At 32.4% G+C, this 18,081-nt stretch overlaps 2 protein-coding genes across 2 annotated transcripts in view; both read right to left on the bottom strand.

Annotated features, from left to right (window-relative positions):
* The window catches only part of LOC125063828 (phospholipid-transporting ATPase ABCA1-like), a 37,527-nt gene extending 25,681 nt beyond the window's left edge, over positions 1-11,846 (bottom strand). Inside the window, exons 1-12 of the mRNA XM_047647115.1 lie at positions 11,385-11,846; positions 10,760-10,886; positions 9,852-9,961; positions 9,552-9,666; positions 8,546-8,631; positions 7,479-7,637; positions 6,829-7,057; positions 5,322-5,489; positions 4,229-4,407; positions 2,954-3,094; positions 1,373-1,490; positions 609-763 (exon numbers count right to left, since the gene is read on the bottom strand). Coding sequence (XP_047503071.1) covers positions 609-763; positions 1,373-1,490; positions 2,954-3,094; positions 4,229-4,407; positions 5,322-5,489; positions 6,829-7,057; positions 7,479-7,637; positions 8,546-8,631; positions 9,552-9,666; positions 9,852-9,961; positions 10,760-10,886; positions 11,385-11,564 — 1,767 coding nt within the window. The 5' untranslated portion in view covers positions 11,565-11,846. The remainder of the gene's footprint in view (positions 1-608; positions 764-1,372; positions 1,491-2,953; positions 3,095-4,228; positions 4,408-5,321; positions 5,490-6,828; positions 7,058-7,478; positions 7,638-8,545; positions 8,632-9,551; positions 9,667-9,851; positions 9,962-10,759; positions 10,887-11,384) is intronic.
* Positions 11,847-12,850: 1,004 nt separating this feature from the next.
* The window catches only part of LOC125048628 (CHH-like protein), a 28,188-nt gene continuing 22,957 nt past the window's right edge, over positions 12,851-18,081 (bottom strand). Inside the window, exons 2-3 of the mRNA XM_047647402.1 lie at positions 15,701-15,915; positions 12,851-14,319 (exon numbers count right to left, since the gene is read on the bottom strand). Of these exons, the coding sequence (XP_047503358.1) occupies positions 14,211-14,319; positions 15,701-15,915 (324 nt within the window). The 3' untranslated portion in view covers positions 12,851-14,210. The remainder of the gene's footprint in view (positions 14,320-15,700; positions 15,916-18,081) is intronic.

Here is an 18,081-nt window from a genome sequence, read left to right on the forward strand (position 1 = left end):
TATTACGTCACGCAATTTTTGGAGATTATTGGAAACCCCCCCCCCCCATGTAACGCGCCGTAACGTTTTTCTGTACCCAATAGTAAAAGGTTTCGTGACCACCTAGTGACTCTATAAACCTAAAAGTTACCATTATGTGGTGTAAAGTACTGGACAGTCGACAATAATATTAACAATAACGCGTAATTCAATCCCCGCGCCGCATCGTAACATTTTACAAAAGGACAAAAAAATCGTTACGTAATATTTGAACGCCCCCTTAGACGCAATTATTTTTTTTAAATTGAACTATACTTTTTGAAGAATCTTCATTGGTCGTTTTAGAGGGTAATCTATTTAAATGCAAAATCCGTGAAAAATAAATTATAAATTACAAACGGTTTCACTTGGAACTATGTATAATAAAAAAAAATCAACAAATTATTTCGGCAATTATATGTCTTATTTCTTTTATGAACCAAAACATAAATTAAACTACGTCAGCAGTTCAGGACTAGGCGTTACCTATGAAGTATGATATAGTTTATTTAAGCATTATTTTACTAAAAAGTACGATACTTTATATGTGTGAGATATCTCTTTTGTTCAAAAAAATAATAATATTTTACCATGGTAAAGAAAATGGCATGTTCAAGCACAGTAAGATCCGGGAAGAAGAGATTGTGTTGCGGACAAAGACCTAGGTGTTGTCGCATTTCTTCTCTTTGTGTGAACGTGTCCAGTCCTTCTACGTACACGTTGCCTTCGGTTGGGCTTAACATGCCTAAAAATATAATGAATTTTGATAATTCTACTAATTACCTTTATATTTTTATTACTGATTTTACTGTATTTTATTTATAAGGTTTTCTTATATCTGAACTCTAACGTAGTAATAAGGATTATTTAAAAACCTTGAACTATTCGTTAAATCTTCAATAAGGATTAGATATAGTTTTTATTAAGCTATTACATAGATTTTATCGCGGGCTTTGAACGCGGCGACCGAATCCAGAAATACCGTAACGAAAATACCTTACACACGATGACGTAATATAGGTGCGGCAAATACGCGTTAGAGTGGGGCAGAACGCATACTGCGCATTCCCATCTCTCTGACGAGATCGGTGACGTGGCGAGAGCGCGGCCGGTGCAGCCGGTACGCGTTAGAGTGAGACAGACTATCTAGGCGTTTTAGTCTGAGTCTGGTAGAGTGGTAGATTGAAATAATGTCAAAGAAAAACAAATACTGCATAAATAAAAAATAATTATAACTGCATAAGATGATAAAAAATGCTTTGCAATAGCTTTACCGCGGCAGTCCCCGAGTGCCACACGTTTTTTATTTTTACAATGAAGTATATAAAATTAATAAGAACGTGAAAATTCTTACCAGTTATAATAGACATAAGCGTTGTTTTCCCTGCGCCATTATGACCTAGCAACACTGTAATCTCTCCCTTTAATACGTCCATTGAGACATTATTGACCACGCGTTTCTTATCGAACACCTGAATTAAGCAGTAAAAAATACTAGTCATAGACAATAAAAAAAAATCCAAATTAAAAAAAACCTACAAAATGAAGGCTCAAAATATTTGTACGAAATTTTTAGTATTCACCAAATATCAGCCACACTGAAAGACACTTATTTTACATTGTCTTTTAATACTTTGTCGAATTCATGGTAGAGAAATGCACTTTTCGATCGACATGTCAAATATAGATGATTTATACGAATATGCATTCGATTTTACTTTCCGGAAGTTATATGCCCTAAGTATAATTTTAAAAGCACACATAGTGATCGTACAATGTCGTATGGATAATATGGATGTTGTCGTGGCTCTGACAGTAAGGACTGACGTCATGGCCAGACGCAATATGCAGGATTTCATCATCGAACGTCGAGGCAAAATACGAAATTCCACCCGTATCACCTCGACGTCCGCTGTTCCACAACTGAGTGTTTTTCAAAGCAGTTTTTGCCGCGCACCACCACTATGTGGAACCAGCTGAGTGAGCTGCCTATTGAAGTATTTCCGAACCAATTCGACTTAGGGTCCTTCAAGAAAAGAGCGTACCAATTCTTAAAAGGCCGGCAACGCACTCGCGAGCCCTCTGGCATTGAGAGTGTCCATGGGCGGCGGTATCACTTAACATCAGATGAGCCAAACAATTTTATGTAATTAACTTTTAAGTTTGATATGGAAGAGCTGGCAACCCTGACAAGTACGTTTTACTTAAAAGGGTTCCCAAATCTTACACATTATAATGCATTGTTTATAAAGGCATTTTTATTTTTTGAAGTGAAAACTTCTCTAGCGGTGTTGTACACTTTTTTTGGAATAGGTAAAAAATATTAAACTCGCGTCAGGATACGTGAGCTGATCGAAAATTCGTAAGACGGATGGAGAGTAGACAGCTGGCGCGGCGTATTTAATGTAATATAAATTGTCATGTTTCTGTACTATAGCGCAATAACTAAATATTGTATTCTACCATATAAATGATAGTACTTTTATGCTGATAATTAAAGCAATTCGGGCAAAATTATTCCCTAACCATTCCAAAATATCAAAAATGCACAACGTTAATATCCAAGTTTTCACTTCTGCCGGCACTCCCGGAGTGCAACCCGTCGTTTTTTTTATTTAGTAAGGTTAGTTGGCGGCACCAATAAAGCGGTTTCCATACGTTGGGTAGCAATCAATTCACTTCAACATGTTCATACTTTAGTAACTTTTTCTTTAGCTGACGATACTGATGCTGTTAGTAACAAAAATTTATCCATTGAACGTTTTGTCTTTATCACTCTCCATACATTTTGGTAATTATTAAAGGCAACATAAGCTCACAAATTTTTCTTCTGTTCACAGATACATTTCCTAACACGAATGTATATGCAATAATCGATTTCTAACGAATCATTGTTTAGCTCCAAGGGGATCCCAGAATTTCTAGCTAAATATACCTTAGAAACGTTGACAATCTTAATGCCAACTTCAGCATTCCTCGGAGGCTGCTCAAAGAACATAGCATCTTCGTCTCTCATCTCCTCCAACTCCTCTATTTCCTCTTCTGGACCGATTTGCTTCTTGTTCCAGTAACTTTTCTGAAATTCGAAAGCAATTATATTAAATTTATACTCTAATTTTTAATTCCGTAGAATTCTGATATTTCATATTATAAATGTTGGTACTTAAAAGTAAAGTAAGTAAAAAGTTCTCTACCAAAAAAGGGACAAATTTGACCCATTTAGAGCAATAAAATAAAATTTTATGTTTTACCTACAAAAAGGTAAATCTAAACTTACTCAAGTGATCTAATACAAAAATAACAAATATTTCAGTATCACGAAAAATATATCGAATTGATTACTTTATTTTATGCTTTAGCTGGCATCACTGCCTGCTAATTCCAGGTTCAGTAAACCTTTTAAAAAAAAAATGTTATCTTTACTTGTGTGTTTTTTACTGTTTGTGATAACAAGGAGCGTAATTATCAGTCGCCGTAAAACAACTTTTAATATTGGGCACCGCACTTAATAAAATGGATACATTCACTAACAAACAAAATGTTTGTATAGAGTCAGATGTTGACTCGTATTGAAATTTAAAAAATGTGCCCAGCCCAAAAGGTTTGTTATCTCTGAAATGTCAAAAAATGATGGCTATCAGAATTCTACGGAATTAAAAATCTGAGTATATACACAAAATTTTGCTGGATTGGAGAAATCTACTTAATAGTTAAATAATGTGTTTGTCCTTCTAATCCTAATCTAATCTATATATGTATACATAAAATTCAGAAAACCTTGTTATTTTTTTTACTCTCAATGCTAGAAGGCTCGCAAGTGCGTTGCCGGCCTTTTAAGAATAGTTACGCTCTTTTCTTGAAGGAACCTAAGCCGAATTGGTTAAGAATTACTTTAGTGTGAGTTTCCTTTTACTTTTTGGTAGTATATAGATATATAGAAATTTCTAGTGTAGGTAAATATCTACTTATTTACTTCAGTAGGGTGAGGAAGCTTAGCTTGGTTTAACAAATACCACGAAAGAAAATTTAAACTAGAATATGTATTTTGTGATTATTCGTAAGTAGGCGTAATTGGAACGCACATGGAGTAGAATTCGTGTAGATTCTTAATTTTGACGTTAGTATACGTGAGAATTGAGAACGAACCATTTGGTATGAGTACAACAAAGCATAATACCTGTCTAAAGAAGCGAAATCCTGTGATACATACCTGACATAAGAAATTCCAAGGCAAGGCATGGCCATATTCTCCGGGCATAACGAGAGAGAGATAGCGTGTGAGCGAGAAAAATACAACCGATTGTAAAACTAAGAAAAAGTAACAGCCAAGTACTGATACAGAGTGCTTGGCGTGCGTAGTCGCCATATTCGATATTGATAGTCCTTGTCCTGTAATGCAAAGGATTACTTGAGTTGCGTTGCTTTCATATATTTTTTTTTTATAAAAAAATAATTAGTGTCGCTACAACCTTTTTAGGTCTGGCCCTCAGATTTATGTACCTGTTTCATGATCAATTGTCAATCTAATAAGCAAGTAGGTAATCCGCCTCCTGTGCCTAACACACGCCGTCGACATTTTGGGCATATATTTATTTTATTTTATCATATTTATTTTTTACCAATTTAAAATTCAATACTAGCCAGAAAAATACCAAAATAGGCAGATAAAAAAATATTTGCGGGAATCGACACGATAGTTATCTTCAGGTAAACATGCACGTCCACTTGCGGGCGTCTCGTACGTGGTAGAATGTGCACGTATCTTAATTTTCTTTAGATTTAAATAATGTACAACAATCGCTTAGCCAAATCGTAATCATTCAATGACATGCGAAATGTGGGAAAGTTTTTATTAAAATGTGATAAATAAAAATAATTGTATTTATTATTATATATTTATTGTTATATCTTAAAATGTGAATTTATTTATTATTGAATTAATTTACCTTCTTTCTGACAATTCATAAGTGTACTTGTTTACCTACATGAATAAAGATATTTTGAGTTTGAGTTTGACTATGTATTCAATTACCACATAAAAACCTGTTAACATCCGAGCCTATCATAGCCTTCTATGCCTGCAGTTTATTGACAAATATTAAAAAAAAACCATCAGTGAACAGTCATGATTCGAACACACGAACTCAGGGTGCACGCACGAGGGTCACGCTCTAGCTATTCAACGAACGCTTTTCATTGACTGATTAATACCATGTTCTAGGAAAAATTTTTCAGAGATTTGATTTAACTATTCATGCGTTAGTGATGCCTGTATCCAAGTTATTATGTTGAAGTTAACTCACCATACGTTTCCAGAGCAGCCATTTCATACCAGAAGGACATCATGGGGGCGTGAGGAACAAGCATTACAAAGGGCATCGCCCACCACGGGTTATCCAATTCCATAAGCCACTTGGATGGAAACGTAAAAGCTATGTACACCACAGCCGCAACGGTGGTTACGTATTGAGCTGGAAATAAAATAAAAAACGTATTACTATAATTAGTGAGTATATAGATATCATTTTGGGTTTAATAGACGTTAGAATATCTATATTTCGTTGTGATTGTGATTTGGGATTGTCAATAAATAATAATAATAATTGTGGTGGATTTTTACGAAGTACGCCGGTTTCTTCACGATATTTTCCTTTACTATACAAATGCTACATGCGCACGAATACAGAAAGTTCAATGGCGTACAGCCGGGGACCAGACTAACCACTAGCCACTAGGCTAAAACTCAAAATAACTTTATTCATAAAGGTAACAAATACACTTATGAACGTCAACAGAAAAGATATTAAATTGATTCTAAATTGACATTTACTACCAGCTCGCAAGTAAAGGGCGTAGTTTAAAGAATTAGCAAGAAACTCTCCGCCACTCTTTTTCAATCGCTAAATTTTGAGTCATATAAATTGTTTAAATTAGAACAAATCAATCCCAAGGATTAGGATTATTTAAATATTCGTCAAATTTATAAAAAGCTTTATTGATTAATTTACGCATAACGAGAGCTTTGAATTTATTTAGTGATCATTCTCTAATTTCGCTTAGGAGTTTGTTGTAAAAACGAACACAGTAGATTACCGTACGACATAACGCTGTGGAAGTAGCTATGATACACAATTTTAGCCGTGTCCTTATCAGTAAAATGTCGGATTTTCTTTACTGCATATGCTGCAGAGTTCAGCTTATTCGAAAGTGTCTCTATGTGTGGGCCCAATGGAGTTGTAACACTCACACTGCTTTTTTGATGGTCAAGAAAGGAATAAACTATTTCGCGTCGACGGGTCTTTGAACTTGCTTATAACGAGATGAATCACTGCAAGTTGCCTGCTGCCCTGCTAGTGATCTCTTCACTTTGTTTGGTTTCTATTTGGCGATAACCCCCCCCCCCCCCACCGGCGCCCTATAACTTGGCCGACGACAACGACTTGCGACTTACTTGTCCAGGTTATCTGGTTCGCGACGGGCAGTATGACCATAGTAAGTTAATTTAAGAACTCTGACTTGATGCAAGATTGGTTAGTTCTTTTAGTGGTGTATGCGAAGAATCTTTCTCCAACACTACATCTCCATGAATCAATCCTTTTCCTGTCTTGAGCTCGAATCGTCCGTGACTCTAATCCGTAGAAAATATAGAAAAGACCAACGTACGTACGCAATTCTCATCTTAGTTGTATTTTAGAGCTACGGATATTTAGATAACTACAACGACATTACAAAAGCGTCGCGATCTCAATCGTTTGTCGTACTAGCTTTCCATATTTTTTTCATAAAGTTTTATATATAAAAATTACTTACGATTTCTCACCAAATAGCTTAACGCAAAGGCCATTGACATAATGGATATGAAGTAGAGAAGAAACATGATGGCTATCAAGAGTGGACTTGTGTGTGGCAGTAGCGGGTTCGAGGATACTGTTAAAAGAGCGGAATTCACCACACTGAATATGATCCCCGTAGGAAGCACATTCAAGAAGTGGGACAGGCTTAGCATGTTCGATGACACTCCCACCATCTTTATCAGCTCCTGGTTAAACAAAACGGGATTTATAATATAACTAGCAGACCGGCCAAGCGTTGCAGTGGCAAGTTTTTTGTTATATTACATAGTAGCAAACTATTCAAGGGAAACGAAAGACCACCATGATTTTTTGGTGGTTATGCAATTAAATTGTAGTAATACTATCTGTTAGAATTGTGACTATCAAATAATAAACAAATATTTTGCAATAAAATAATATTGCGGGTATAAAATATAAATCTTTTAAGTTGGATCAAACTACACACGGTGTGCAAATTTGATTGATATCGGTTCGCTAGTTTAGGAGTCCATAGCGGACAAACAACGTGACACGTAATTTATATATATTAGGATATATCGAAAATTAAATCACATGTTAGGTAGCTAGTTTTCTACCAAAAATACAATATTATATAATGAAACTTACTTGTACTCCCGACGTCCGTTCTTCTAACAACCTGGAACACAGAAATATAAAAACCAGATCCAACGACAACCAGCATAGGAACACAAGGATTAGTACGAGAAGCGCCACAACATTATTCTCCACAGCTTGGGCATATGGTAACTCTTGGAGGGAGACTCTCTGTAAAGATAAACAAGTTATTTAAGTTAATGTATGCAACATTACTTAAATTACATATTTAAAATCGTAAACAAAATGTAAACAATCTTTGCACACTTTGAGCCAATATGAGCCCTTTAATTTTTCCACACTCATAAATTGTAATTTAACATTCTCATTTCCGATAATGTACAATAACATAAGTGTCACTTAGATTTATGGACCAAAAAATGAAGTAAAAAAAATTTAATAAATAAATGAAATACATATTCATGCTTCTAATTTTACATTTACTGCCAGTTCTCAAATCAAGGGCGTAAAACGGAAGAGAAGAACTGGCAATAAACTCTCCGCCACTCTTTTTAATCGCCATTTTTTTTTACACAACGTTTGTAAGGAGCTGTAACCATGTTCCACATGACATATCAAGTAATTAATAATAACACGCACACACGCACGCACTTACATTCTCGTGGGAACACGCAAACACATAGTCGAAATAAGCAAGACTTAGATAAGTCAAGTTAGTTTTTGTTAGCGTCGCAACCGTTAAAGTCAGTTGTTACCCAGCTTCAAAGTGTTTCATTTATCTAATTCTTCATCAAACATTTATCTAAATTTGAGTTCCGAATTTATTTTGTTTTTAAAAAAAATCAATGTTGCTACAACATTTTTTCGGTCTGGGCCTCAGATTTCTGTATCTGTTTCAACATCATTTGTCAATCTAATAGACAAGTAGGTGATTAGCCTGCCTGTGCCTGACTTTAAGGGTTTAAGAGAGCCGGTTTCTTCACGATGTTTTCCTTCACCGTTCTCGGGAATGTTAAATTCGCACATAGAAAGTCCATTGGTGCGAGCAGCCGGGGCTCGAATTAATTAGATAATTAATTCTCAAATCAGTTTAAGTTAAGTAAGGCAAGAATTATTACCAGGTTAATATCATTTCCGGTTAACAGCTGGAGGTAAGTACTATCAATGGCCCATTGCAAACGAAGGAAGGAATTGTAAGTTGTGGCTGAAATAAAAATAGAAATTAATCACAGGATTCTGATTATTGCAGGACATCCATATTAGTATGCAATTTCTTTTAATTGTCAGTTTTCTAACATCTGATATGTTGATGTTCGGTTTTAAACATCTTATAAAGAGAGAAAGAACACTAGTGCAAAGGGTAAAAAAAACTTTTGTTGCTGTATTAATATTTTATTTTAAAATACAAAACTTTTCTTTTCGATAAATTTTTAACACAGTAATATTGTTTTATTTATCTTATCTGTAGGTTTAAATAAGTTATAATAAGTATCACTGTTGTTATCTATACGGCGAATTTAAACAAGTTCTCGCGTTATAAATACGTGATATTGGATCCTAATGCTTAGAACGGACAGTTGACACCTACGCCACAGGAAAACATTTGTTTGCGTTTATTTCAATGAACTATACTTTTTTACGTTTTCCTATTAAAAAATCGATAACCTAACCTCACCTCAAATTGGGGTGAATCAGAACGGAATGCTTAAATTTCACTTTATCAAACCAATATATGAGATAAATCTACTTAAATTACAACCAGTGTAGAATTTCTGTTCAAAACGTTTGTCCGCCTCAACAGTTTTGATAATAGAATGGTTGAAGCATAGTTGGTGAAACAAACTCCCCTAAATATCTATCTGGATATTCATAGTTGCTCCGATCACACTTTGAAATCGATTTTCCTTTACTTTTTCCCTTAGTGTATGTTATGTTTGCCTATAAGTGCTTGTAACATTAAATATTGAATTTTATTTTTCTAAATAAATAAATAAATTTAATTGAAATAGCTTATGCAATTTTTCTTTGGTTTGTTGATTTCAATATAAATTTAATCATATCAATTACGAATAACAAATTTCAATGAACATAACCTAAAAACATGAAAATTTCACAATATCTTACCAAAGTTTCTATGTGATCCTAGATTATTATCCATAGACTTATAGTAGCGTGTCATGAAGTTATTTTTCATGCGTATTGTATATTTAAGACTTTCTGGCCAAGTGTTTGATGAGTTCTGTTGACAATAATTTCAATTTATTCTTTTTAAAGAAAGATAGCTGCTGTTCATTATAAAGAGAAATACTCTTTTTCTAATCATGGTTTTATTCTTATTCGAAAATTTAATTAATATGTTCCATATGACTTAAATTATAGTACTATTGGACAATATTTTATTTCAATCACCTGTTACAAACTTACCCGTACACTATCAGGAAAAATAACAACAGCATCATCTAAAGATATGGTATTTAAAAAATTTTCAATTTCAGTATCACTTGATATTGGGAAGTATCCACGAAATGCACCATCTGCAAATACAAGAGCATATTTTAGAATAACTTTGTTTTGTCATAAATATTGGAACTACACCAAACCCTGATAACCCGGTATTAGGAAAATGGTTTAGTATACACAATAAGAAATAGTTATATTACTGCGGTCTAACTGGACACATATTATAAGTTAGAAATAATATGTAGTTATAATAACATCAAGTTCATTGCTGTTTATATTATTCTTATTGTATATAACAATATATTATTTTTTACATGTATGTTAGTACATTAAGATTGCACTATTGGTTTACCTTAAGACAAATAAATAAATAAACTATTTAGATAAAGCTATTATATATATGTTGTTAAGTACTGTTGTCAATAGATAAATAATTAATTTATTAACCAACACACATTCACACACCTATTTCTTTTCCTAGAGAAGTGACCTCTTTAATTATGCTATTAAATTCAAAATATTACATTTGTGTAAAATTAAAGTAGGTGATTTGTGGGCATTCACAAAGACTTGAGTCTTGTATATATGTGAAGAAATTATTGAGAACTGTGAAATTTTATACAAATGTAACAAAAAATTCACATTATTCAACTTTAAATTTTTGTTCTTCTTTCTAAATAAATCCTTTGATTGTAATGTAAGTCATTTAAATACTAAGAATAACATACATACTACCAATACATCTTAATAATTTGTAATATATAAAAGGGTTTCTCATAAGACTTTTATTGTTTTTTAACTTTAAATTTTACAAAATATACTTGACTTAGAAGATAGAATATGAATGTAATTCTAATTATCGTGAAACTTACATAATTGTTCCTGTTCCTTCAAGCGCAATTTAGCAGCTACTTTTTCCATTAAAAGCTTTGTAAGATCAGTTTCAGGATAATAATAAATTTTTATTGGTGTCTCTAACTCATTCAAGGGAATTACATCCTGTCAATAAATAATTACACTATAATAACAACCTGCAGATTGTAATCTGTATATGTATTTTTGATTGTAATATGTAATAGTTTATGGCCATCATAATATGTATTCAAAATTATGACGAACGTTGCTCTTTGGAGCCTGGCCAACAGCAACATCTTGATCAATAGATTTCCAGACCATAGTAAGTCATGTCATAGTACTTATGTGAGAAAGATGAAGGTTTAGTTAACTTAATAAATAATAGAAGTATCCAAGATATTATGCTCTAACTTCAATACAGAATAATACTGAACACCCAGAAAACAATATAGACAGCTATTATGATATAAAATCTAACATTGTAAATTACAAAATCATATTTCTACATCTTTTCACATATTAATAACAGCATAAAAATGAAAAACATGATCTTAACAAAAAAACAAATCTACCCATACTATGATAAAACTGACAAAGTATGGAAAAAATACCATTTTACCTATACATGTTAGCGAAACTTACCGTCTCGTGAATCGTGAAACCCTCAACGCTTTGATGTTTATTCACTGGGTTTAATTGATCTTTAAATACATACAGAACGACGAATAAAACCAGTGGTGACAATACTTCTATCGGTGTCTGGATGTATTTTTTCATGCGGACGATTAAGTGCTTCCACATAAGCACCCCTAAGAACCGCATCTTTATCGATTTATTTAATAAAGTATGTTAATAACAACGTAATGAATCACTTTGTTATATCAAGATCGCAACATTGTTTTGTATTCTCCTATTGTTTGGTTCTTTACACAGCGCCAATGGTTAGATTATATCTTCGTCTGTTGAAGATCCAAGTAAAGACTAACAAACGAGAAGGCACCACGTATACGAAAAACTATAATTGCTTTTGTTTATTTTAGTTAAACATTAAACGCAACCTACTCCTATGTAACTTGGAGAATTTTGTTTTCTCTAATACAAAAAAAACTGTCAACGTCTTTGTGATATCTGTTTTAAATGACAACTCTGCCTGTCAAATAAAAATAAGAACTTTTATAGATACCTAACTTTACAGATAACACAAGATTCTGGAGATGTAAAAAAAAGTGCGGGCGTACAAAGTACACGTCATGTCAGAAGTGAAACTTCTTTGGCAAACATATTTATACAAATCTAAAACCTAATTTCCGAGACTTAGAGGGAGGGAAAAAAAAGGAAGATTTGTTAGGAATTTAATAAATTTTATTATCATTAGAATATTAAAAGTGTCGAAAATTAATACAAATTATATATTTTTTTTTAATTTAACACAAAACATTTTAATTTTCAATCCGTCATTTGAGATTTCAATAAATTATTTTGCATAAAATATAAAATACTAATATTTCATAAATTCTCTTTACGAAATTATAATTTTAAAAATAGAATTTCTATAAGGTAATTCGCCCTTCTCACTCTCTCTCAATCGGTCTCAATCGCTCTCTTCCTTTTCTTCGACAAATACCCTCATGCGCCTAAAATTTTTCAATTTAAAAAATGTGCTGTTATTATATTTATATATTTTTATACAATCTTGAAAAGGATGCGCTACATGTTTTTCACATACGCAAAGATTATCTAGGCGCTTACTTGTTACAATATTAACATGTGCGAAAGTGCGTAAGTAGGACTACAATAGCTGATGAACTATGTAATTATATATTATATATTAACTGGAAACGTGAAGTAAATTTATAATGTAATAATTTCGCGTTTGTATTCGATTAAAATTTATTAGCTACTACTTATTATTTACTGGTTCAATAACAATTAGTCAATATTTAATGACTGATTTAATGTTTCTTTTTTCACAGAGTTCATGGGGATGCTTTTGTTTTATTTCAAGAGGTTCGTCTGTCCACATAAACATTTGAATTTTCCTCAAATGATGGGCCATCATCTAAAAATCAGGTAATGCTTCCAAGGAAAACAGGGTAAATAAAATAAAATAAATTCATATTGTAATATATTTCATGGAACCCGTAGCGTTTCTTAGCTGATTCATATAAATTTATACAAATAGTTTACATATTTCACTAATAAATCAATAATACAATAATTTTTCAGTTCCTAAAAATTACTGTTTAATATATTTTAAGATTAGCTAAATTCGTTACACTTATATAATATTTTGGGATATATTGGCACCATTCTTCAAATCCTCACATTCCTAAATAAATGTTTTTAAGAAACGCTAAAACATAAAAAGTTGAGATTCAATTAGAGAAGAGTTTTAACAGACGTATAAGTATACACCGCAACTTAAAGATAATGATCTGAAAAAATCAGTGAAACTGTTATATCTTAATACACTGGTTATACCCACGGTTGCTAATCAATATTAGATTAAATCGTTAACAGTAAAAAATAAATAGGTCGGAAGAATATAAAAATAAATCTATATAAATACTTAAACTAAACAACAGCTAACTTTTCTGACGCTGCCTGACAATTAATTCTTTTTACGTAGATAATACAGAACTTCAAACGATTAAAAAAAATTCCATAAACAATTTTTTTGCCACTACAATAGGTTTTTTGCACAGCGGCCAGGCGCAAACGTCAAAAAAGTAGGTGTTCTAAATGAATTAAATACAATGCTTAGTAAAAAGCTACGATGGTGATAAAATAAAAGATTGAGGCCACTATCAGAATTACACAATAACTATAAAACTAACTAAAAATACTATCTACAATATAAATACAATACCGTCATAAAACAAACATAATTAACGCAATAATACTTGTTAGTCTGTAAGAAAAAAATATTATCTTTTAGATAAAAGGCGTAAGTAATTGTTTAAAATACTGTGCTTGGAATGCGTCATACATTTAATAATTTTTTAAGCAATCTCAGTCGGCATTTTTGGTAAAATTATCAACTGTGATTTTTTAACATTATCTAGTAGGTGACATATAATAAAACTCATCTTTAATGTACTTTTCACTCCCGTAGCTTGCGAAGCTTACACATATTATCTTAAATCTGAATACACATTATCAAATACAAATTATGATAACATTAAAATTACTAGCAAACATAAATAATTTTATGTCGCTTTAAAGACTAGAATATGTTGAGGATAGAAATCTGGAGGAACTCGATATATCTTTTCGTAATTCATTTTAAAACGCTATAATTTGAGGAAAGCATTAGAAGAATCTTAACAAATGGTAAATCAATAATTTATTAGTTTAATATAATATTTATGGCGTTTTCGTTGAAGGAAACAGCTCTAGATTCTCTATGGTTGTTGACAGCTTTGCGCCATAAGATGGCGCGCGAATTTGTGATGATAGGCGGCAGCATTAGCGTTTTCCGATGAAATCGATCATTAGATCCAGTTCCTCCACCTCGTCCGAGAGGCACAGAGACTCCACACAACCCTTGAAAAAGAGCGTGGTAAAACATTCCGACCTGAAAAGGTAATAAGCTAATTATTATTGCTGTTAAATAGATGAACGCTACGGCGTAGCGAGCTTTTTCACATATTAGGAGACTAATTTGTTTAGGTATATTACGGAAACAAGTCCCATAATTTAATTGCAAATATATGTATATTTAACTTATTTACTTATATCATATAATAAGTGTTTACTACTTATCGATTAATCGATAATTTAGAAAGCATTAAACATTTTTTATTCTGTGGTAAAAAAAAAATTGTCTATACATATTTTTCAATAATTAGAGATAGGGAAATCAAAAGTTAGGTGGTTCTACTGTAATAAGGTAATATAGCGTGCTATTAGAAGATTTACAATTTTTACATTATTAAGTAAGCAAACAGTATAAAACCGTACCTAAGCCGTAACAGTAAGTATATTCGTAGATAGATCGCAGCGCCCAAGATAAAGATAAAGGAATACTGAGAAAGGAAGACTTTTTGTGATTTTAAATGGGTATTTGTCCATACACATTTTTATTATACAAGTATCTTACAATACTCTTGGAAATTCTTATTTACATATTTCTAGTCAATATCTATACTTAGCATGCATTCCGTCACCAGTATAATATAGTGTATTATTAAAAATATAAACCTTTGTAAATGTTAGTGACAGGCAAAAAGATGCAATGTGAAAGAAGTGCTTAGTCATAGACAGAAAGAACTCGTTCCGCAAACCCAAAGAGTATAGTAGAGCAGATGTTTCTGAAATTTGCAATATTTATTTTAAATCATATTCGATATGATTTCGGTATTTGTATTTTTGACTATTCCTTATTTAATAAATAATGCAAGTTTCAGAAATCCGTAAGCCAAACCCTCTGAAGATAAAATAATCATTTGTTGGTACCTAAATCCCTGGATCCGCCCCATTTAATTGTATTATATATTTCTTGAATATTTCGAGTTGATCGGTCTCTTGAAGTACTTCCACGCAGCCTTTGAAGTAGTCTGTCATAAAACAGTCTTTCCTGCACCCCAACAATTGTTTAATAAATCATTTGTTTTATAACGAGTGTGACCGTTTTTCTGTGTATTTAATTAAATTAAATGTATAACATGCAATTAAGGCTTTTCATACTTTTTTGTACAATTATTTAAATAAAACTTCTTTCAAGAAATTTAACGTGAATTTATTACATTTATTTCACTCGACATTCGACATGATTTGAGTATCTCTCAAATACGCGTTTAAATCCCTTAACTGAGTTTTATTTAAATGTATATTATTCGCGAACCAAAGAAAATATTATACAGAAACAGTATTGGAAATGACGCAGCTTTATGGAAAGCCTTAATGCTGCTGAAAAACATCACAATAAATTTACAGATAAATAAAACATTATTTACCTGCATAGAGTATAGAGCTGCGGTTCTCTAAAGAGGTTATAGCAGTCGTCACAGATACGATCTAAGCGCGCGAAAATCGCCGCGTCAAAGACACCTTTGCATTCGAGGTTGAAGAATGACCGGCGAGAGACGTGGTGCGGCGTAGAAGCGGGCACCGCTGCTACAAGAGCCAGCGTCAACGCAGCCGTGCACAGTTGTAACGAGTTAAGATGCATCTGTAAAAGAAAATGTTACTACATAAATACGCGTTAAATGTGATTTTGTTTATTATTCACGCGATTATAAAACATTTAATAGAGAATGTATATTATAATAAGATTATTTGTGTTTAAACATTTTTAAACTCAATAAGACACTTTTCTGAATACCTTTTTTAATTAATTGATTACATGACTGATCTGTTTTATTTTTAGTGTTGCCTTTTCCATTTTATCCATAGTTTACATTATTCAATGCAATTATCTGTCTGGGTACTGTTGTGCAGTTTGGTTGAAAGTGTATAAATAATTACGAACGAATAAAAACTTAGTTAATTGAGGAAGTAACTGTTCAACAAAACAATAAAATACGGAATTACACCTCAATTACGCTTTTAAATTTCTCTTTTAATAAGTTTATCATTTAAATTCACAGCAATGAACTTGTTATAAAACACGTCATCGTGCGTAACTTCAAATACAATTGAAATTTCAGATACAATTATTTTGAATTCATAATGTATATTTTAATTTTTCCCACATCTTGCTATATAAATATGCAGGTACATTATATTCATAAACGTACTATCAGCCTCAAATAGTTGAAGACTGATTTGTTTATTTATTTGGCTCGAGGGTGACAGACGAGACAATATTTTAACACAAGTATCGGTTCAAATATTTAGACGTGATATAATAATCACTAAGACACATAATATATAGATTTTTGGTACTAAACCGTGGCGGTTTCCTCACGATTCTTACCCCAACATTACGAACTACTGTTAATCGGGAACGGATCTAGAAAAATCCATTGGTACACAGCCTGAACGCAAGAAATCGGAGAGTAGCTTAACCTTTGCTGCAAGATGTAAGTTGCATGTAAAATAAATTTTCTGCCTTCTCTGTTATAATAAAGCCTAAGAACAGGTTGCAATAGATCTGCATATTCTATTAATAGAGCTTTAAGCTAAGTCGATTCACAGGTGGTCAGTTAATCGCTCAATCAGTGTTGCAAGTTTTATTGCAAGTAATTACTACCTATAAATCGGGCTAGTTTTATGCGGGAGGCCACTTTTAGTATTCATAATGATAACTTAATTGCAGCTAGTACGCAAAGATATTAAAACAGGTATAAATTGCTGCGAAAAAATAAAAAGGGCAGATCTAATTATCCTCTACAGCTCAACGCCTGGCGTTCCACAACACAGCGCTTTTTGAGGAACTTTCTGCCGCGCATAACGTCTATGTCCAGCTGCCATTAGTGGTATTTCCAAACTGATACGGCTTAGGTGCCTTTAAGAAAAGAGAGTACAATTTTTTGAAAGGTTGACAACCCACACGCCCGTGTTGAAGGTCTCCAATGGCGGCGGTTATCCCTTTATTATGCTTGTTTGCCTCCTGTCCCATAAAAATCAAAAGGATCCATCCAAATCCATCTCGTTTCAGCCAATTTTTGAAGTAATACTCTTCTTTAGGCGCGTTATGATAAATTGATGAGAGTGAAATTTTACGATGTGCGCGCATCGTGACACAAAATTAACAGAATGAAGTTGCCCACGGAAGATGCTACGGCATTGGACATAATTTAAAAACAACATTCGAATAATAATAGAATTTATGTTACACTTAATGTAAGAGAATAATAATAAATATTTATTTATTTAATTTTTCAAATGTAAACTGAACTTTATTGACTATAATGACTCCTCTTCCAGTCTTTGATTATTTAATTGTAATTAATTATTTGCATGCAATCAAAAACTATTTTTAATCATGCCAAAGAAGTATAACTTCTTACGCGCGTACACGCACCCTTTTTTTATCAATGAAAATGTGAATATTTATTCCCCTGCGAACACTTAACGTTGGCAAAATGAAAATAATTAAATTATTTATTTCATATGGCCTGCACCTAATGTGGGATTAAGTTATATATATATATATATATATATATATATATATATATATATATATATAATATCGTCGTGCTTAATTTAATGGCAATTTAATCTGGCCAAGCTATGTTATTAAGGACACAGTATAATTTATGTTACCACTAAAAGGCAGGCGTTACTTAGAAGTGATTAAAACCACGGCCCTAGTTGAATGCTTATGCAATTTAATGAGTGTCAATTTGTATAGGTTTTAAGTAATGTTTAAATATGGTAAATCATATATATG

The sequence above is a fragment of the Pieris napi genome, chromosome 1 (genome assembly GCF_905475465.1).
Source record: "Pieris napi chromosome 1, ilPieNapi1.2, whole genome shotgun sequence".
Taxonomy (NCBI): domain Eukaryota; kingdom Metazoa; phylum Arthropoda; class Insecta; order Lepidoptera; family Pieridae; genus Pieris; species Pieris napi.